Source organism: Etheostoma cragini, chromosome 17 (genome assembly GCF_013103735.1).
Source record: "Etheostoma cragini isolate CJK2018 chromosome 17, CSU_Ecrag_1.0, whole genome shotgun sequence".
NCBI lineage: Eukaryota > Metazoa > Chordata > Actinopteri > Perciformes > Percidae > Etheostoma > Etheostoma cragini.
The window spans coordinates 14,536,028-14,558,254 of NC_048423.1; the positions used below are offsets into that span (position 1 = coordinate 14,536,028).

The 22,227-nt window shown below is 39.9% G+C and overlaps 1 protein-coding gene across 40 annotated transcripts in view; it reads left to right on the forward strand.

Moving 5' to 3' along the window:
• LOC117960833 (neurexin-1a) overlaps positions 1–22,227 on the forward strand; it is a 257,521-nt gene that overhangs the window by 125,507 nt on the left and 109,787 nt on the right. For 36 of the 40 annotated variants that reach the window (XM_034899036.1, XM_034899035.1, XM_034899034.1 and 33 more), the window contains one exon: positions 502–621. In XM_034899036.1, the coding sequence (XP_034754927.1) occupies positions 502–621 (120 nt within the window). Of the gene's footprint in view, positions 1–501; positions 622–21,129; positions 22,149–22,227 lie in introns of those variants that run through there. The other 4 variants (XM_034899069.1, XM_034899070.1, XM_034899071.1 and 1 more) reach the window with 1 other exon arrangement.

Sequence of the window (22,227 nt, forward strand, 5' to 3'; positions counted from 1 at the left end):
GTAAAAAGAAAATGGCTACATCTGATTAAATACACCCTACTTTACAAATGTCTATGTAAAATGGAGGCTGTAACCTAATGCATACTGTTCAATGTACTATTCTGTACTTTGATTTTCTTAAATAGAAATGTAAAATAAAATATGAAAAACACTTATACCGGTATATAATAATCCAACCATTGAAGTTATTGAAATACCTCAAATATTTTTTTAATGCTGTTTTTGTACATGTGTGAAGTTTTTTTTTGTGTCCGCTAACAGTCTTGTTTGAGGGTTTTGGGCAGGCAGTTGGCTAGCAATTTCTCATAGAAAGAATACAAAATATGGCTAAATGCAGTTACTGTTTGCATAGCATTTGTTCTGTGTATGCTTCCAACTGCAGAAGCCTATTAAATGTATGTTCTGCGTAACATTTAATTTCACTGCAGAGTCGATCTGCAGACTGAGCTGCCGTCTCTTATAATAGTCTGCTCACCAAGTTGTTTTTGTCTCCAAATTCAGGCCCCAGCACTACGTGCCAAGAGGACTCGTGTGCCAACCAGGGTGTGTGTCTTCAACAGTGGGAGGGCTTCAGCTGCGACTGCAGCATGACGACATTTGGAGGTCCGCTGTGTAATGATGGTAGGATTCCTCTTTCTGGTTCTCAAGTCTCAAAGTCTGAATGATTTTTGTTTATTTTTTGTTTTAAATAAGTCTGACAAGTACATAGAATCCTTAACTTTTGATTGACGTTTTGTTCCCCCTCTATAATATTAGATAATGGGTCTTTTCATTGAATTGCAAGTCTAAACAAATCACACAAAATAACTTGTCTTACATGCATCTCAAAGCATTAGATGTGTAATTCATTCCATCTGTTAAGCTAATTAAAGGCATCCAGGAAAGTCTTGGTGTCAGACATTTAAAGGTGAGCGTTACCATCACCAGCAGGGCCATTTTTATCCTTTGCTTTCACACAGCATGTTTGCTATATTTGTGTCTTTGCCAAGCAAGACTTTTGCTTTGTAAACTCTCAAATTGAACTAAGTAAGGCTTAGGTAAAACTTTGATGTGTAATTTAACTTGGTAAATTAGAATGCATCTCGATACAACTTATTAGTATAGACACACTGTGTGTGTGTGTGTGTGTGTGTGTGTGTGTGTGTGTGTGTGTGTGTCATATATATAGTGTCCTCACTGAGTGTGTTGAAAGCTGTTGTAGTCTGTAGAGCAGAAATGTTTACATCAGTGACATCTGGTTAACAGTTCAGTGAAAGCTCATTAAAGTTTGAAAGATGTGCCACTAGAGGGAGCAACAAACATTGTGTTCTGCTAAATAAAACATCAACAAGAAGTCAATCAAGCAAACAAAATAAATAAATGACATTAACCAGAAATTCACTTATTTATTACTAATTTACCAGAAATGTAAGCTACCAATTAAATCCTCATACACACTATACAGATTTAAAAGTTGTCTGATACTAATCTCTGTTAAATACAGTAAAAGGCATTTTGTTTAATTAAGGGACTCTGTACTCATTAATATTTAGCTTTTGGAAGAACAAGTGCAATGTCTGCTCCTCCTTAAGATCAAAATGGGCTACCTCCTTATGCAAAACATGCACAGGGGATTTTGTTTAGTCATTATTTTCTTCTGCAGTGGTTCACACAGTAAGGGGTGAATGGGCAAAGTGCTGAACTGCATTAAGGAGAAAAAGAACAGAGTGGGCACTCTGGAGATGACACAAAGGCAGAGGAGAAAGCACCTTAAATGTTAATGCATTCTGAGTCTTTTCTACCAGCTCGATAAGACCATCTTTTGTTATCAACAGAAAGTGTTAATAGATTCCTGTGCAGCCTCATGCACTGGACATATGTGCTCACTATGATAACACTAAAAGGATTCTTCCGTCTATGAGATGTGAGCTTGAGTGTAGCTCATCCTGATCCTAGCCCTTCTGTGCTCGTTTTAGTCTCACTTTCATTCCTCAGACCATGTTTGGATCAACAGAAGAGCAGGGATGTGCTGGAGGTGTTGAGAGATATTTTTGATGGTGCACTCCTTGTGAACCTTATTTGCGCTCTAAAGGGAGAAGAAATGTTTTTTCTTTTTCTTCCTTCCTGTCATACATATTCATCCTGACCAGGCCCATGCAGCTCATTTACAGCACTGGGAGCGAAGCTGCACAAAGGACATGTATGCATATATTATTTCTGAGCAAAAGTGCTCTACCTGCTGTGTATAGTTACTACAGCTTGTCTCATTATTTTTACTGCCCTGACAAAACAATAGGACGGATCAATCTGCTGGCCAAAGAGATGCAATATGTGACCAAAAAAAAAAAAAAACGTTCCCAGAAATCACTTTTACCACGGATGAACCAAACTATGCCTCAGAATGGTGATGCAAAACATCCTCACTCTGCCGAGGAAATTCTATGAGTAGGGAAAACGAAGCTGGAGATGGTTGGGTTTTATCTGTGTGGATGGATTGTCATCGGAGAGAAGGGGGAGCGGCAAAGAAATGAGAGAAGTGTCTCTGACAAAAATATTACTTTTTACCGGCTATATTTTCATAAGCTAAAATGCAGGCACTTTATAACGTGCAAAGGGTATCTGAGAAAGCAACTTACATGGGGCGCTAACTGCAATTTCACATATATTCTCTAGTGGGTAGGCTGCCTTCTCACGGGGAGAAAAACTCAATTTCTCAGTTTCTGGCACCCATAATATCCACAGCTGGAATGCATTGTTACAGCCGTCAGTCACAAATCATAAGGGAACTAATAATATGTCTGAAAGTACAATACTTTACATCTTTTAACTCATGTACATTCAAATGTAAATCCATTTAAGCCCAATACTGTGTTTTGATACAGGTGTGCAGTTGCACTGTAAATTCACTTTTATTATTTATAACTTCAGCAACTTTAAAAACAGTATGTGACTTGCAGTTAAATTCCAGCTCTCAGGCTTTTACTCAGAAAATAAAGTATGTTTTGTAAAATGTTGAGTTAGTAATTTTGAGCTGAAAACATTCTGAAAATACCTTTTTTTCCTATGAGGTTTGTAGCTGCGCAGAGATAAATAGGGAATAAGTAACTAGGCATACTTTTTTAAAGAAGTGTTTAGGAAATTGAACATACAGTAGCATAGCAAATGTATTGGAAGTTATAGACAAACAGACATGGCTTTCTAACTGGTTTGTCCTATGGTGGTGCAGACTAGCATACACTATAAGAGAGAGAAAGACATCAGTGATATATTCATATTAATGCATCTTAACTTCCAAAATCAGAATTGTATCTTTAGTAAAAAGGAGAACGACATCATGTATATTGTTGCCAATCAGTAATGGGGCTTACTCTTTGTTGGAGTATCTTAATACCTCCTCCCATCCTGTGTGTTTTACACTTTCAGTGCATACTATTGCTTTTTGCAGATACTTCTAGCTTTCCTCAACGGTCTACAATAGACATTGCATGTTTGTGCTGCATGCGTCCTCATAGACTGCTCTGGGTTTCATTTCTTCAGAGCAATCAACCATTTCTTGGCTGTGCTGTGAATGTGTTATAATAAACTATTTCATCTTTTCAGAACAGCACTGCACCTTTCAGTTCAGAATGATTGGCGGGATGATGACATACTGTAGATAAGAACAGTCTTTAGATCTTCTCCCAAAAACTTTATACCAGTGATGTGCCAGTACTTTCTTTGAATGAACTGTGGACACTGTGTCTTAGAGTTGTATTTTTTAGAACGCGTAATGTACCCACTGGATACCTACTGTCAGGTAAACAAGGGAATGAAAAAATGAATAAAAAGCCATGCTGGCCAAGGTAGTTCTCTCTCAGATCATCATGCATGTGAGGTGAAATATGATGGTTGTGAATGTGGTTACGAGTGTGATTATTCTTATCACTACAAGCTATTTTTGATGCCAGTAGGAATAAAATGACACATGTAACCCAGTTTCAATATTGACCCAGAAAGTAGAGACTGCATGCATCTTTGTGTGAAGTCATCAGTACTGTTGTTCAAGCACAAACCATTCCTGCTATGCTAATCCAGCAGTTCTAAGCAGAACATTACCACTGTTGGTGGCTTTTCCGTCTTCTGAGTATGAGTTGAAATCACCGTAATGCATTTAGTCTTCTCTTTAATGTCTTCTGTGGTTTGAAAACATGTTCTAATTTTCATTCAGAAGCTGGCTTGGTTTCTGTGTGTGTGTGTGTGTGTGTGTGTGTGTGTGTGTGTGTGTGTGTGTGTGTGTGTGTGTGTGTGTGTGTGTGTGTGTGTGTGTGTGTGTGTGTGTGTGTGTGTGTGTGTGTGTGTGTGTGTGTGTGTTTTTGGGACTTAAACTCCAGTCATGACCTCCTGAGGGAGTTTGCCTACAGTGGACCAGCATCTGAGTGTAATGTACATAGACAAACAGAATGTCGGCTGTTGAGCTAAAGTGGGTTGTGTTGAGGCTACAGCGAGGGGGATGCCTGGCCTTCACGCAATTTCTGTCTTGCCTGATTGCTCCTTCACCCAGTGTTACTGCCTGATCTATTAGTGCCATGTCAATATTGTATCAACAATGGAGGTTTTGTGGGTCTAGTCATAGAGTATGCCCAAGAGGCAAAGACGTGCTCCTCTCACATCGTTTCTAATGTGTCTGAGTCAGTGCTCATTCTTGTCTTTGTACCTTAAGAATAGTCCGTCTGAGCCCCCGGCTTGGTATCTATGATGTCGTCTGAGTAAGACATGTGTCTAATTTTTCTTAAGCACATATGGAAGAAGGCAAAATTATTGTATTCCAAGTAGCAATGCATTTAGTCAAATTTTTGCCAGGTCTGGTATGGTTGTCCTTTATTAATGAAATTCTTTCTTTAATGTACATTCCTATGATGTTGTTGACTTGTAATCTATTTTTTTTTTTTTCAACAAATCTGTAAAACTGAGTTTCTCCACAAAATGCAAAAGCACATCTTTGCATATTGTGTTTACCAGAGATGTCCTAATAGGTTTCTTGGAAATAAGTCATTCAGCATGAAAAAAAACAAAGAATTACTAATCAATTAAATAAATTATAGTTAACTCAGACCAAGACGATTGATTAGTTGACTAATCGACTAATGGGGCAAGCCTAGATTCGTGTATGTTTGAAGTTGTTGTTAAATTATCTAAGAATAACAGTTGGAATTTACATGAAATATGTATTGCCCCAGTTTAGCCTCTAGTAAATCTTCAGGCATGTTCTTTGAATTGTCTTTTCATATAAAATAGGGCACTTGTGTTACAGTTGTGACAGTCCAATTGATTTAACATGCAGATAAGTGCATACACACGCACACCAAAAGGCAGGAAGCACAGCAGACAGTTTTGTCCCAGTCCTCTGTGGTGGCATGCACTATTAGACCACTTAGTTTGGGTTCGATCAATGCAAGGGGACACTCAGTCCACTAGTGAGGCCAAGGGGATATGAGGCACTGGAGTAAACAACCTGCTGTCACATGGAAGTAATGTTCTCTTTGCCCTGGATTTGGCCCTTTTTTAATGCAGTTCAGCGAAATAAATCTATGGGTCGAAAATATCTGGGCTTTGGTCTGTAGTGAAAGCTTGGCCTAGCTTTGTACAGCCATTGTGTCCCCAGCTATGCGAGAATCAGTCTTAAGTGATTCTGGGTATTAACTTCAGGAACCATTCCTCCTACACACACACTTTCACGATCAAAAGAAAATGTCTGGTAATCAATGGGTATTTTTAAATAATAATGGTGATACTCTATCCTCATTGTCAACAAATCCCACACGAAAACCAAAACCATTTATTGAGCCCACTAACACTGTCTGTGTATCTAAAACTTGATATATTTTATTGTATTATTCTGTCCCAGAGAGCTCCATTGTTGTCTCATAACTATTAAAACATATCAAAAAGCCATATTGTTGCACTGAGTGACATGTTCTTTCATGAGCATGGTAACTGTACAGTAGTTTATTTTGAGTCAATCCAAAATGCACAATATTTGCTAGAGCCCTTACTGTGTTGTAATACTTCATATTAATGAATGTTTACGGTTTGTGTAACGTTTGCTAAAAACTACAGTGCCTAGCTGTTCCAGTAAATTGCTTGTCCTTTTTAAATATATGTACGACTATCTATCTATCTATCTATATATATATAGATATATATATCTCTCTATATATATATATATATATATATATATATATATATCTATATAGATATATATATATATATATATATATAGATATATAGATACTGTATGTGAGCCATTTTAAAAGATTTACATCTTCAGAGATAATAAATGGGCTTAGGGCTGACTTTCAAAGACAGTTAGAAAAGTTAGATTATGTCAATAAAATAGGATATCAGCAGCCTTATATTTAACGTAGAAAAAGTTTTAAACTGGTCACCAGCGCCTCTATTACTCAAAGAAGAAACCAGTTTGAAATCAACCATCTATTAGAAGTTTTATACTACTTTCTAGAGCCACTTTAACTTTAATGGAAAGTTCCTCAATATTTTTTATCATTCCTGAGCTATTAAATGAGGCTTTATCGTCCTCTTGTTGTTCCTCTTCTACTATCACTTATTCTGCAATCAAACTCAATCTAAGCGGTCAGTGTCTGGCCTAATTTCCTCGTAGTGATTGAGTGTCTGAATTTAAATAGGTTTCTGTGCCAGGAAGAAGTGGCCATATGCGGATAAAGGCTGTTGGCATGGAAACCAGGTCCTCCCACCGTGGATGTTGTAACATGTCTGTAACTTTTCCCAAGCGGTGCTTTTCTCTCTGGTGGAAGGAAGTGGTGTTGAATCAATAATATGTTTAAATTGAATTCCCTTGAATTTATCTTACATACATACATACAGGACATGACCTGAGGCCTGTACAACGAAGCCATATCAACTCGCGCTGATTTATTTCAGTTAACCGGCTTCACCAAACCTAAAAACTGCGGTCCCGCATAAGCTGCGTCACAACAGTGGTTAAAAACTAGTTCAATCAACCCATCGCAAACATCTACCTGAGCCACATATTTTACATAAAAAGAGCAAACTATAATTCTACATGAATATGAAGAACACAGACACCGTTTTCAGGCAAAACGCAATACAGTCCCTGCTTCCTAAAAAAGGAAGGAAAACTGGCAAAAAATAGCCGAAAATAGCTCCACCGTATCTTCTAAGAACAGTGACGCCGTTATCAATCGAGTATTGATTGGTCAAAAGACGTTGCTTTAACACCGGTTGTTCTCTAATCTCCTATCTCCAACCTGACCTGCTCGGGAGCAGGCTAGGTTGGAGATTTACCACGGCAATTTAACCCGGTAACAAGTGATCCATTGTTGTAATACACAAAACCCTGGGTTGAACCGTAAGTTACTTCGTTAACGCCAAATCTTTCTTGGTAGTACAGGTCTCTGATGATTCACTTGACTGATGGTTACACATAGAATTCTTCTGTGAGGAGGGATGACATTGGCTTATTATGTGATGGAGCTTCACGCTGGCACAGTGGCATTATTAAGGAGGAATAGCAGTGGCTGACATATGTCGGATTGCTTCATAAGACCATGCTGATGTTCACATGGTGTGACAGTGTGACCTCCATACAAACAATACACTGAGTCGGGGTGAGCACTTCTGGTGCTTTTGTCTAATATAAAAACATTTGTGTTAGTGAACAGTACGCATCAGATCAAAGTTGAGCACTAGCATTACAGACATTTTGTTGACTTAATTGTAATTTCTGCTGTTATCAGAATCTCATCTGGAACTCATTGCAATGCAGGGGTGAGAACCTAATCTTTGAGGTGGTTTTTATTAATTGGTAGCCCAAAGGGAAAAATAAGAAGCTGTTGTTTCTCCACAACACAATACTAATTAAAGTGTTGACTAGAAGACAGAGTATCTGCTAAAGTACACTGCTGGGTGATACACTGACACTGTGAATATCCCCCTCTATTAAACATGTCGGCCGAGAGAACTGTGGCAAGAATGTAAAACATCCCCAAAGCTTGCTTGTACTTAACTATTTAAAAACTTTGATTGCTTCTTTTGACATTCTGTGAAGGATTTCACAGTCAGAAGTCATTTAAATGAAGAGAAAATTTGATTTTCAGTTCAGTGAATTGCAAATTGAGATGCTGATGGGCACAGTAATCAAAACCTTCAGTAAAAAACGAAGAAGGAATTAAGACATGTTCCTAGTGAAAGGAACACAAGAAGCAGTGGAGCGTTCTGTAGGTAGAAGCAACTGATAGATATTTATTAATTATTGTATCAGTGAGTACATAACTAATACAGTAACAGCATGTGCAGAGGCAGACAAAAAGACCAAAGAATACCGTTAACATAATTAAGCGACAAAGCTGTTTGGAGAGATATTTTCTTTAGTTCCAGGTGAGTTTAAGTGCTCTACTAGCTTTCTGTCATTATTGGCTTAATGACAAAGGAGCAAAATGTCGGTGTGTGAGAGCTCCAGGTGTGACCACAGATTTAGAATTAGTCAAATGGGACTCTGCTGCACAACCTGCTGTCACACTGACATTAGGGGTGGGGAAAATGAATTAATTGTTAGATGCACTGCAATTCTCTCTATTTAATGCTCAATTCTGATACATTAATAATCGATTATTTGAAGAAAATAAACGTCAATTTTTAACCATAAATAGTCAATGCAAAGCACATCATGAATGCTGATCAATAAGTAAATCAAAAGCAAAAAACTTCTCAGATCCTTGTGAATTGCTGCAAATTGAATTATAAATTTGGCGTGTTCTCACAATGTAGGAAACCTGTTCTATAGACCACCTATATTAATAATACCATCCAAAGCGGCAGGCATTACTGCACTCCTTACGGCTGCGGTATACCAGACCAAGATGATGCAATATGACAGAACTACATATTATATCCAAATAGGCCTCAGTGATAATGTTGAACATTACATAATATAATAAACCCGGTAATATTTATAAAAAATATTTAGCTGTCTGCCATTTCCCTCTGGAAACAGCCGGTTGCCAGACTGGGTAAACCCCGCCCACTCTGCTGCCGATTTGATTCGCCCCTGAAGCTCGGTTTGGAAACCTGCACGTTTAATTCTCCTGCTTCAGTTCACATTTTTGCAGGAACCAATCACAAACTGGCTTTTATACCTGCCATGCTATTGGTGGGATTAACACAATGACAATGGAGAAGCAACCGAGCAGCTTCTTGTTTACATTCAACATAGCGGCGGCCACCAAAGTGCAGCTACCCGTTGATGCCGCCGTCGCTTCTACGTCCCCCAGATCGTTGGTTTGATTGGTTGAAGGACTTTTTCAATTCCGTACAGAGTCATTTGAACTATGCCCGTTGGTCAGACTCCCCAGACCAATGCTCAATCTCAAATCTATTGAGCTTGGCTTGGTCTGGTTATAGCCAGACTAGACAGTTGCCCCCAACGTTGCGAGGACCTGTATTTGGACCAGGATGGTACGGTTCTGGCCCGTTGCCCTCTCTACTGGACCCAGTTCAGTACATAGATCCAAGAGCACAGCTGTATTTCCAGACTTTGATATTTGATGACATATGCACAGCATTAAAGACATATATTTAGTTATTTACACTGTGTTCTGCCATTACTAGGATAGGTAGGATATTTGATGCTATCATGTGTTCCATGCAGTCGGCCATCTCCTCTTTCTGAGTTCCAAAGTGAACAACATGACGGTGAGACAGCGCCGAGTTAAATATTAAGAACACATTTTTATTTGAGTTGGATTAGTGTTTAAGGAAAAATTATTATTTAGTAAAAGTGCAAATAACACTGCCGGATTTAGTCTTCATGATAACGTGAATGATATGGAGTGAAGAAATGTGCGTATATTGTAATGTGGGAATAACAAGTAATCGTTATAGCCATATTTATTTTCTACAGTCTGACTTCAGTTCACCACCTCACCATCTGCGTCGCAAATTCCCAAAATGTGTGTACGCATGTGTCAGAGTCTGCTTGGAGGACCGCACATCCTCCTTTATACTAGAAGATGGCGTATGACCAAAAGTACCTATGCACTGAAATATTTGCACACTTTTTTTATATATGTATAAAACCGGGCGTATGCCAGGTCCTGTGCACCTTTCCTTCTATCACAATCAACGTGAAATTGAGCGCAAGTGAAGAGCCTCCGACCCCGCATTGCCTGGTACCATAAATTAATATGGATATGACTATAAATCCGCCCCTGACGTCATTCTTTGTCCAATCACAACGGGTTATCCCGCTGCAAAAAAAGCCATCACCGACCTTTAGGTTGAGCTTATGATTGCGGCGGTGGAGGCAAGAAAAAAAAGGTTCTGTTTGGCAGTTTGTCATCTTGGATAAGCAATAATAGAAAATGCCCATAGTGCCCAATGGTGACCGGGCGGTGAATGCACTGAACCATGGCAGAAATAATAAAAAAAAGATCTAATGTGGAAGTAGAAATCAAAAGAATAGTAGCAGCGCCACACCAGATACAGAACAACATGCATCTCAGTGTCGGTCCAAATTACACTCAATGAGCAGTTTGAACTGATGTAACGGTTTGTATTTTATGACAGTAGGCTCAGTTTGACTGAGTCCAGCGCAAGGGAGACCCGACTCAGAGGAGGAGAGTTTAGTGAGGCCAGCGTATCCACGGCAGGTGACGGGGGGCACAGATCTGCTGCGCCACGCATGGATGAAATGATGAAATAGTAAATAGGACTACGTTAACTGAAATATGTGCAGAATTAAGACAGTCAAGACGGCCCAGTGTTTGGTTGACCGGGTCCACCTTGTTCACTTACGTAGCCCACAAATCATCCACGGGATCAATTACGCATCACGAGAATGCCCACACAACACAGCGTTTCTTCCTGGGGAGATGGATGGGTACGCGCCACCCCCTGTACGCCATGGATGTCTGAGCCTCAGGAACTTCCGAATTACAGACACTATTGCATTTCTACTTACCATACTTTTTTTGTCGCACAGTGAGTAGATATTTCAACTATGGGAAATACAGAGGATGACTGAAAGTTTTTTCTTAGTTGATTTATTATTAATTCCACCGTCCACCACTGTTAAACCGTCATGTTTAACAGAGGTTATTAGTAGCCTGGGAATTAAATGGTTGATAATGTGAAAGATCTAAAACATTATCCACATTAATGAAGTGGAAGTGAAGTGGAAGCTTTATTTTGTAGTGTCCGGTGAGTCTCACCACTTTTCACTTAGACTTTTTACAGTTTTCGAACATTACAGAGCCAGACAAGACTTTGCAATAAGCCCGCACATTCTCACGTCTGCTCAAAGGTTTACGTGACGGCCCGTGCATTCTCACATCAAGTACAATTTTATAAATCCCACCGTGTGCAGGAAAACCAGCAAGCTTTTCTTGCAACGTTCATACATGAGTACCCAGAAGAAGAAATTGAACATGCTTTATGGATAAATCTTTTCTACCCCTAAACTATTCTTTTTTTACCAATAACACTAATCTGATACTCTACAAGACATGTACTATGGCTGCATTATAGCCACAGGAGCATCTAGGTAAACTTGTAAAATGCTGTCAAAGCTAATGAAAGAGCCTCGACCACCTCACTCAAAAGCTCAAGAACTGATCCGGAGCTAGTAGCCTTTTAATGTAATGTATGCAGAGAACACTCATTCTGTATAAGACACACTTTTCACCAATATTGTGTGCTGTGCTTTAGGCTGCTGGCCATTCATATACCAATCCTTGTCTTAGACATGAGTGGCTCTGCACACCTTGTCAGAGTAAGCACTGTTGACTTACTGCTTTGCTTTCCACTGGATTTTTGCTCCATGCATTGCAGCATGGAAAATGCAGGCAGGTCTTTTGCTACTTGTCTTGGCAACAGCAAAGTATTTGTGTAGTATGTATTTTGGGCTAAAGTAGTTTGGTTTTAAGGCTTAAGCACACTTACTACTGTAAGGCATCACCAATTTTTCTTCATCCACGTTTGGCCAAATACGCTGACAAAACTCCACACAACACACATTGCATTGTCTAATCCCAATGGAGCTAAGCATGTCACCACTTGTGTCTACCCCTGGCGTGCTCCTAATGTGTGTTGGTAGCAGAGTCTCCACTACGTCAACTTTTCAAAACAGTATTTACACTTTAAAGTCACTTATTTTTTCTGCAGTCACTCTACAGAAATATGTTCTAAAGCTCCTCCTCTGTGCTTCCCGACCACGAGGCAGACATTGTTCGTCTGCTCTTTTTTCACCTTGCTTTACTCCCACATGCAAGAATGTGGTCCCACGTAGCCACCTCAGCTGTGATTATTCCACAGTAGCAGAGCAGTTTCCCCAGTAGATCTTTACCTTGTTTGAAAGTAGCAGCAGAAATACTTTTTCTCAATCTTCGTCATGCATTTCCAACAAAACGGCTGAGAGTGGGATGCTTGTGAGATTTATTTTTTAAACAGCTACTGTACATTACTGGTGGAGTTTAAAAAAACAGAAACAAAATGAGTGTACTGTGGTATGCCTCTCCAAATAGAGTATACTTTTTTCTTATGCCTTATTTTGGATTTTAGATATTTTATTCCAAAATTCATGAACTTCATTTGAAACAAGTCAAGGCATTTTTAAGAAGAGACGAAACGGTTTGTTTATAAATATTTTCACATTTAGAAAAAACAATTTTTTTTCCATTCCACCTCTTTGTTGTCTCAGTTATTTGGAGCAGAGTGGTTAATAGAATGGAGCTGTGGACTCCAGGGGTCCGTTTCAGAAAGCAGGTTTAGTGAAAACTCTTGAGTTTGTTAACCCTAATGATGAGGGAGACTCTGGGTTTTCGGTTTCAGAAAGGGGGGTTAATCAAACCTGAGAGAGAGGGGTAACTCCAGCCCGTTTCAGAAACCGAGGCTACTTAACCTCACAGTCAGCTCCTATGGTAAGAGAGTCTGTGAAGATAACCTGGTTAGGAGCAGGTTTTCTTCAAAAAATCTCAGATTTCTCTCAATCTCCTCCTTCTGACACAGCGCTCTTTCATTTCCTGATTCATTCAGTCTGTATCGGGCACATTGTAGCGCATCTGCATGAAGAAAAAACAGTGTTGGTTTATTAACTGTGTAAGGCAGACTATAAAAGGTTTTATTCTCTAACATGGCATTTCCTTTTGTTGACAGTCCCATTGATAAAGAAGTGGTAGTACTTTGCAGGATGTTAAACATACGTCAGTAGATGATATTGAGATCCCAACTATAGCTGTATTTTCACTTCTAGATAACTACCTATTTGAGCAGTATTGCTTTTTCTTCCTAGTCTATCAATTATGTAGCCTACATAACCTTATCGTCCTCATATCACTAGCGTCACCCATCGTGGACATACTATTACTTCCCAGCACATTCTTTGTGTCGCATAATTTTTTTTTTGCAAACAGCAGTTTTCTTTACAACACCTTGACGCGGAGCATCTTTGTAAAGCCACTGTAGCAAAGCGCCAAAGAGTTTTTCTTGCTCTGTTTTTAAACGTTTTTGTAGTATTCCCTGGACCCAAACCAGTAAGAGACATTAAAAAGAAACACTTGATTGTAAATCATCATTATGGTAATGATTTTGCTGCAACCTCAGAATGGGCTTAGTAGTAGTATAATTTTTTCGCCCGCATGATGGGACGTAAATGAAATGATTGGTGTGGACTACTACCATTCAAGTTTTCAAGAGTTATATTATAGGTAACCTGTGATTAAATAGGAAATTAATTCACAATATTAGAGCTTACGTATTGAGTCAAGCAGCACTTTTCTCCCGCACCAATTCTCACTATTTTAGAGCATCTGCTGTGTTGCTGTTTTAACTAAATACTTGTTAAACTCGCTATATGTGCGCATGGGTATTTCCGCCAACCAGTTTGTTTTGGGCTGTTACCATGGTGAATCGTAGTATCATGGCTACATTCATGATGCTTTCTTATTGTGGCGGTGCACATGCTTAACTCTGAGTCACACTACTCTGAGTTGATTGAACCAACTCATATCAGCTGTTCTGGAACCGAAAACTCAGCGCTTCCCATCTCAGGGTAAATCAACTCCAAAATCAGGGTTTGACTCAGAGTTAAACCTCTTTCCTGAAACAGACTCCTGAAGGGAGACTCAGTCCGTCCTTGACCTGTTCAGGATGAAGCGCTCTGAGAAGGGAACTGATCTACTTTGGACGGATTTAAGGAAAGACAGACTGACGGACAAAGTGTCCCGGTGGCCCACTGCATCTTGGGAACTGTCAGAGGAGATAGAGAGGGAGTCTCGGGAAGCTGCCAACCTGTGACCCCTATCTCTCTCTCACTGACAGTTAGGATTTGGTTTATGCATTTGCAGACACATCATCGTCACACACACTTATTGACACACACGTAGGTAGGTACGTACAAACACACACACACACACACACACACACATACAGACAAAATCTTTATTTGCAGTTAGGTACAAGGATTTTTGAATGTTATTTCCTCCGCGCTTGATCCTAATGTGTATTTAAATGGATTTATGGAAATGAACACTATTGTGGCATCGTTTATGCATAAGGAGAAAAAAAACTGTTCCTCACATTAGCTAGATTCCAAAGCATCCTTTGCCATCAGACATACAGCTCAATGTGCATTGGATGTTTATGTCCATATACGTAGTTTGGGCCTGTTCCAGACTCAGTAATGGAAATAATGCTGTGTTAAAGCTAACAAAAGAAGAGAAGATAGAGAGAAGGTATCATTATTTGACTAAAACCATGTCACTATACTTTTATGAAAGTGTTGTGCAGAGCAAATTCTGCATTATGTTGAATATTTTAGAGCTACATTTTTAATTAATACTTTTTTGTACAACACAAAGAGAGTGCCACTCCTTAAAACCAACATGCCAAAATAGAAATGCTGCAGCATGTAAATACTTAAAGCAAAGAACTTTCAGCATTAACAGTATCAAAAGTGTTTTTAAATTAGTTTTTTTTAAACTTAGATGCTCCATTTAATAAATTATAATGTTCAATGTCATTTGAGAAAAGGATGGGAAATTAAAGGATGAATGAGAATTGATGTGGAGTTTTTATTTTTGTGTGAAAATTAAGTCATTCCATTGCACCACCATGCAGTGCCATTTGTGGATTTGATTTTACAAAACTAACTGTACATTATATCCTACTAGTGGGCTGTTTTATCAGCTTGAGTAGTGCAATTTGTGGAGTCTAAACAGCTTGCATAATAAACAGTGTGTGTAACACACATCTCTATGCGGTGCATAAGGGCTGCTGCATGTAGCTAATTTCTTTTAGCCTGAGGTACATGCTTGTATGCTCTATTTCTTTAATATAACTCTCACGGACTGTGTGACAGCAGCACATGCATAAGAGACCGATGTTCATAAGAAGAGCTAATCACTTAATGATGATAGGGTAGGCATGACTATGGTGATAATTTAAACCATAAGCTGCAGTGCTGGGTAGCACAACAGCCAGTCAGAGATGCTGAAGTGCAGAAGATTTGGAAACAAGTCAATGGCCCAATCCCAAAGTAAGCCCTGAGGACTAAGGACTAAAGACTCATAGATTTCATTGATCTCAGGTGCTAAGTGAGTGAGTGTGTGAGACCACATGAGCTCAGATAGGTATTAATGGGATTGGGACACCACTCTACGAGATCACGTTATCTTGACGACGTTTAATAACAAAGATGTTCCTGACACTTGACGGTTCGGGAATTTTCGTTTTAAGTTTGTTGCTTTCCACACGGCCAAGGCACAGGAGACGGCTGCCTTAGTTCAAACTGGACAACAGGTCTGTTCAATGGTTGTGGTCGTGTGTGTTGTTTACCTTTTGTAATTTCCGGATTTCCCTGTGGTCTTTGTTACAACACTTTGAACTGTGGGTAATTCCCTTTGGTGAAGTCTGTTAGTCCGGATTTTGGGATTGGGCCAATTCGTTTTTTTACCTTTTGGAGTTTATCTTACACATTTACTGATACAGCTGCATAATCTGATGGCCAGGAACCCTAATTTAACGTCCTCCGCTACAGTCGGTATTGACACTCTGGCCTCCCTCTATGTTGAATAACTGTACAGATTATGTGTGTTGAGCGTTGACTCCCTATATTTGTCTGTTCTTATCATGTCATATCTTGTGATGACTAAGATGGCACTGTGTTTTCTATTTACGTGCACTTGCACACATTAGCATCAGTTCTTCTGTCTCTTTCCATAGCGATTGTGAAGCGTGTTTAGAGGAGTAATGACGTGTGTGATATTCTCAGAATTCTCTGTTGTACAAAGAGCTCAGGTTTAACATTGTATGTCAGCAATTATCAGGCAGCATTAGTGTTTAATACCTACGTCTCTGTGATGAAAGGATGACGGATGTAATGTAGCTGTAACAGCTTTCATTCACTTTCTTGTGTGCATCAAAATAGAAATTTGAATTGTGACCGAGTGCAGTTTGTCGCTCTTCTACTTCACTGCTGCTTTACATAACAGGACGGATCAAATCTAACAACTTTTGCACTTCTCTTGCATTCGACGCAATAAACACTTCACGAAGATCAGGTAAAAGGTCTTTTTCTATCTTTTATTACACCACACTCCCTGAAGTATATTCTCCTTGCCAGTGTACAATATACCTCAGAGACATAAGCCTCCAAATGCTGTCATTCGCAAGGACACAGATGTTGCTGGAGCTGACGCAGATGTGTCACCTCAGCACACAACAGGTATACCCGCTTCATGCATGGCTTGGCCTGCATGCTTGCTCTACTCTGAGCCAACTGTTGCATCTTATCCACTAAACTGTACCTGATTAGTAAAGTGCTGTAATCCTGGACCTTTCAGCAGTTCACTGATTATGTTACTTAAACGTGCACTGTACTGTGGACGGCACACTTTCGTTGCTGGGACGTTGCTTTTACCTCCGCTCAAACCTCCGCTTTTATATCTTTAAAGCATTACGTTTTTCAAAATGTACGCTCATACGGCACAATTGAAAGCTCAGCCTCATAATTCAATGAAGCCCACACTCAAGGCATAAGTAGGTTCATAGCAGTTATACAACTGTTATAAAGTTAAAGAAAATAAAGAAATATACTGCGCAGCTAGTACCTTCATACTTGGCCAAAAATCCAAAGAAATAGAATATCCAAGCCATTTTATCCAAAGCGCTCTAATCCAATCTTAAAGTTTCTGACCAAATTTCAATGGAAAAAAAGCTAAACTGTTTTTTAATTTCCGGACTTTGAATTGCGTCTCCCTTCTCCTCCGAGGCTTCTACGCGCCCGATCAGAGTATTTTCTGAGGTCTACGGATTCCAATAAAACTCATACGAGCCAGTCAGTTCACGAGAGCCCTGGGGAAAACGAAACATAAAACTAAAACTAGATGTTACGAGACCCTCCTACCTTTTTATCCGACACCAAACTCTACAGTGAAATGTTGACCCTGTGATGGCGGTAGCTGTGTCAAAGCAAAACCAGGGCCTCTTTTAATCCATGTCACATTCTGAACAATTTATAATGACTAATTTCTATTTATTTATTTATATAGATATTATATGTATGTGTGTGATTGATATGGGTGTGTTTATGTATTTGAGAAGTGTTGTATTTGGCACTTTTTTGGCTTTTTTCTTTGCTCTTTTGAAATGCAGACAGATCTGTAGAGAAAAATTCATGTAAAATCAATTTTTGAGTCTTTTTTTGTAGTAAGCTGAGACATGTGGCTATGGTGTTGTCTGTATCTCACCAGAAGTGTTTACAGCAGTGTGTTAAAATATCTTTACAGATGCATGACTTAGACAGAAATAAGAAACCTCTATTCTAGCCTATTTAACTCTGTCAGTAACGCCCAGAATCACCCTAACACTTACATTTCCAATGATATCAGGCACACCCCAGAGGGCCTAAGTACTGTATATGGGAGCTGTAGCACTTTTAATTGTGTTTTCAATAAAAAAGCATGGATTTTCAAGCGTTTCTTAAGAGGTTAAAATAGCACGTCAGATGCATGTTCTTGTAATTGTTACAGTAAACATCGTAGTGGGTCTTTAGTAGAAGAAATATTGCTTTCTAAGTGGCCGTCCCTCTCTAAAGGGTCTCTTCATGTGTGATGAAGTGTTGCCTGATGGCCCTTTAACGGATTTAAAGGCCATGCTCCAGTCTGGTCAGGCACTCTTAGACCTCCCATCTGCTGCTCTCTTTCCACTATTCCTCCAGTCCTCTAAAAATCATCTCATCAGCACAGAGCACTGTGGTTGCAGTCTTTAAGTGAGTAACATAGACTACTCATGTCTTTTTATTCTCTTTTGCTCTCCAAGGGACTATTACACCCAAGACCAATTTCTGCAACTCCGACTCAGTTTGAGGGGAAGTCAGCCACACTTTCCAACCGATTTGTCACTTCTTTTTTTTTATTTATTTTTTATTAGACAACTCTCAATGGCTTTACTTGGTGGTTTTTACCTTCAAAGAAAACAGAGAAATGTAGATCAAAAAGGAGAAACGTGCTCAAAGCATCACATGCATCAGAGACTTGTACAATCCTTTTGGGTCTTAAATGGAAACAAAGAAGAGCTGTTTTTTTGCTTTCTGTCAAGAAGAAATCTCACTAACAGGAACACGAGTCAGAACACAATGGGGTATCGAAAAAACAAAAACAAAAAACTGGTTTAACGGTGAAAGTTTACTTGTGGATGAGGATTTTCTCATTTTGTAGCCAACTCTCTACAATCATCTGGTTAAAGCGGATTAGATCTCTAACTGTGCTGAAATTGGTTTAGGTATGTGGTCCCAGGTGTTTGCTATTGTGCTGGCAAAGACATTTGGTTGTAAATGTTTTCACTAAAGCTGTATACATGGCCTCTGTTTTCCTTGCTTCTCATACTTCAGCAAGCCAATTTAGTTTGGACAATGATTGGTGCAAAGGGCAAGCTACTGAAGGCTTAGTGTGCTTCTAGTAGAGGTGATGGGTCATAGGAATTGATCAAAATCTGAAAGATGTATCAGATCACATTATTGTCTTTTAATTTTTGAATATCTAGAGTAATCTGATTCAACTACAAGGCTCTTAGCAATAGGTATATTACATGATCTTTTTGAATGCCTTTGTTAAACTTAACATTTCCAACACGCTGCTGTCTCTGGGTTAAACCTACAGTTTTATGTGCACTTTACAGTTCCACCACTTGAGGGCACAAATGAACAAGTAACTAATGATAAACCTGATCAAGGTGTCACCTCACTGCTGATGACATTAACTTCAGTTGCTGCAACACGGCATTTCCACTAAATGCCCAGCGCAAATGATTTAAAAAAAATCTGTGTACACATTACACTTGTATATTTACCTGAATATTAAGCGTTGCAATTCAAGATGTCATTTATTTGTTCTGTAAAGTTTGCTGTTGAGGACATAGTAAGTCAGGTTGTTGGCCTTGGCAAGCAGCCCTGATAGATTGCCTTATTAGGTCTAATTATGCAGATTAGACTGCTGATAATTATAAAAGTGTAAACACATTCCTGTTCACCATTGCAAATGAGAACAGAGCAGTGGTTCCATGCTGCTGACTTTTTAGCACCAGGTGGCTGCACCAAGTTATTGAGATTTTACAAGGTAAGAACCGTATAGTTGCCTAATGCGTGCAGCATCTGTTTTGTACTTTGATTGCTTTTTTTGTACTATTAAGGAACACAATACTCAATAACACAGAGCGAAATAAGAGGTATCCTCATCTGTCCTCGAGCCAGATGGCAGATTATATTCATCTCACCGGTTATGTACGTTTTATAACAATACAGTGTTTTTTTTTCCCACATTCAAATTCAGATTACATCCATGCTAAACGTTGAGCCCCTAATTCTAATGTATTTCTACTCAGTAAATGGATCAAGTGAAATGTTCATCATTAATGTTAATTTAATTTGTTCTTAACTTCCTGAAGGCATCTTTCATTGACTTCATGTGAACAGTCAAGTGAAAAATAAATTGGGAAATGACACATTATCCTCTGTATCATGCTTGCTAAGTTGGCATATTTGCTTGTGGATTCCCTGTAAACTGTGATGATCAGCTCAGCAGTGCTTACAGGTTTTTTTTCCTCCAGCTTAGAACACTGCATTTCTAAGGGGCGGATGTTGAATGGCCAGTGTGCAAACAGAAGCAGGCACACTGCAGCTGAGCCGTGTGCTCTCCAGTCCTGAACTCTGAACACTGAGCACACTTCCCAGCTGAACCAGATTGTGTTTATCAGCAGGGCTTTTATGTCCACATGTTTTCGACATGCCCGTAACCCACGCTGCACACTAAGTCCGCGATCAGCATTCCGTCTCTTGTGAGAAATGGTCTTTTATTAGCGGGCATGACAGACTTGCCCAGATTCAGCACCCTCTTTGTGGACAGTGCTCAACTGCCAGCTTTGGCACTGTGCTTGCTTTGTTTGTGTGTGAGTGCATATATGTATGTGTGTGTGTGTGTTTATATGTTTGTGTTTGTGTGTGAGAGGGAGAGAGTTGACTATGTGAGCTGCTGCAGCATCATCACTCTTCTAAAATCTTGCTCGCGACAGACTGCAGAGTCCAGTTAAGAACCTATAGAAAACAGGTTTTCTGGGCGATGGAGAGGCAAGGATTAGGCTGGACTGCTTGGCTTACATTTTTTATATCTGCAACACTATTATCATACAACTTCCCCAAATTCACAGAAAGGTTAAGAAAAGATAGCCAAAGGAAAAGAGAGACTGGCAGTGGAAGAAGAAGAGGAATCTGAGGAGATGGGGGGATAAAAGACCAAACAGAAATTAATTCAGTCTGTCCTGCAATCACGTTTGCTTTCGTCTTTTATCTGCTCAGGAGTATCCACAAAGGAGAGTGGATAGAAAAAGACTGAACAGGGAGAGTCGGGGGAGGTTGTGAAAGGAATCTGGGCTGGGGACATAGCTTCAGTTCCTGCTATTCTGCCTAAACAGGCTCTTCCTCTGTAATGCACTCAGACTCCAGTGATTCGCTATGTGAATGCTGCCCATTTGCATAGCCACTCTCCCTCCTGCTTCCTGGCTGGCTGTCGAGTCTCCCCCTCCCTCTGTCCTCCTCCTCGTTCTCCTCCTTCTCTCTCCCCTCTTCCTCTTGCGCACATCTTCTGGAACGGAGCTGCCGATGCTGCCTGTGTTTGAGTGTGTATTCGTGCCCAGGGCTGCTCTCTCAGGTACTGTCGTTGCTATCACTTGGTAGAATTGAGAGCAGACATCTCTAGATGGGAAACGGGTGCGCTACTTGGCGCAACTTACAGGTGAAATCACATCGTCTCCCGCTCGCTCCTGCAGCTGTTCTACACATGCAAATGAGACTTGGATTTAACTATGGTCCCATCCCTCTGGACATCCTTTGAGACCACTGGAGGAGGAAAAGGAGGGAAAATAAATCACTTTGCACAAGTGCTATCAGTCTCTTCTGAAGTTGGCTTTCTTTCTTTTTCTACCTGGCAAATGCATTTTTTGGAATATTAAGTTTTTGGTGGGAAGATTTTCAATTTGTGAGGGCAAGGAGAGAAAGAGAAACTGGAATTGGAGCAAGCTGTGATTTCTGTTTGAGGTTGCCCTAATTTCTTGAGTGAATGTTTTAAATTGTTTCTGTATGATGATTTATGATACCTCCTTACCTCCCTGGGTGCTGCTTCGGATTTCCTAACTCAGTGGGAAGACCAAAAGGCTTCTTCTTTTTATCCCACAACCGACATTTTGTGTGGTGTCCCTTTTGCTTTTTTCCCTTCTTTCTCTGTGGATCTGTGTGAGTGTCTCTGGGCATAGTGAGATTTGGCAAGGTGAGAAGAATGGAGCTGTAAGGCTCACTGAAGTTCCACCTTGATCTGAAGCCTCATTTGTCCACTCAGGGAAGATGTTTGGAGGCTGGAGGACACAGTTTGCTCCCCCGAGCCCCGTAACTGAGCCCCTAAACCGGAATTCAGCTTGGCTCACCCACCTGGCCTTGTGGATCACTGCCCTGGCCCTGGGCTTTGTGGCAGGGTCAGAACCAGGTGCTGTGGAGAGTCTCCACCACATTCACCTCTCCCATGGAAACAAGCGTCACCATTTTGTGCCTATTGCTATCCACAGATCACCAGCATCGCTAAGAGCAGGGCACAGTAAGTATTTCCTTGTCTAATCATCAGTACATTTTCTGAGTACAGTAACTTCTTTGAGCCGTATTTTTTTTTTTTTTTA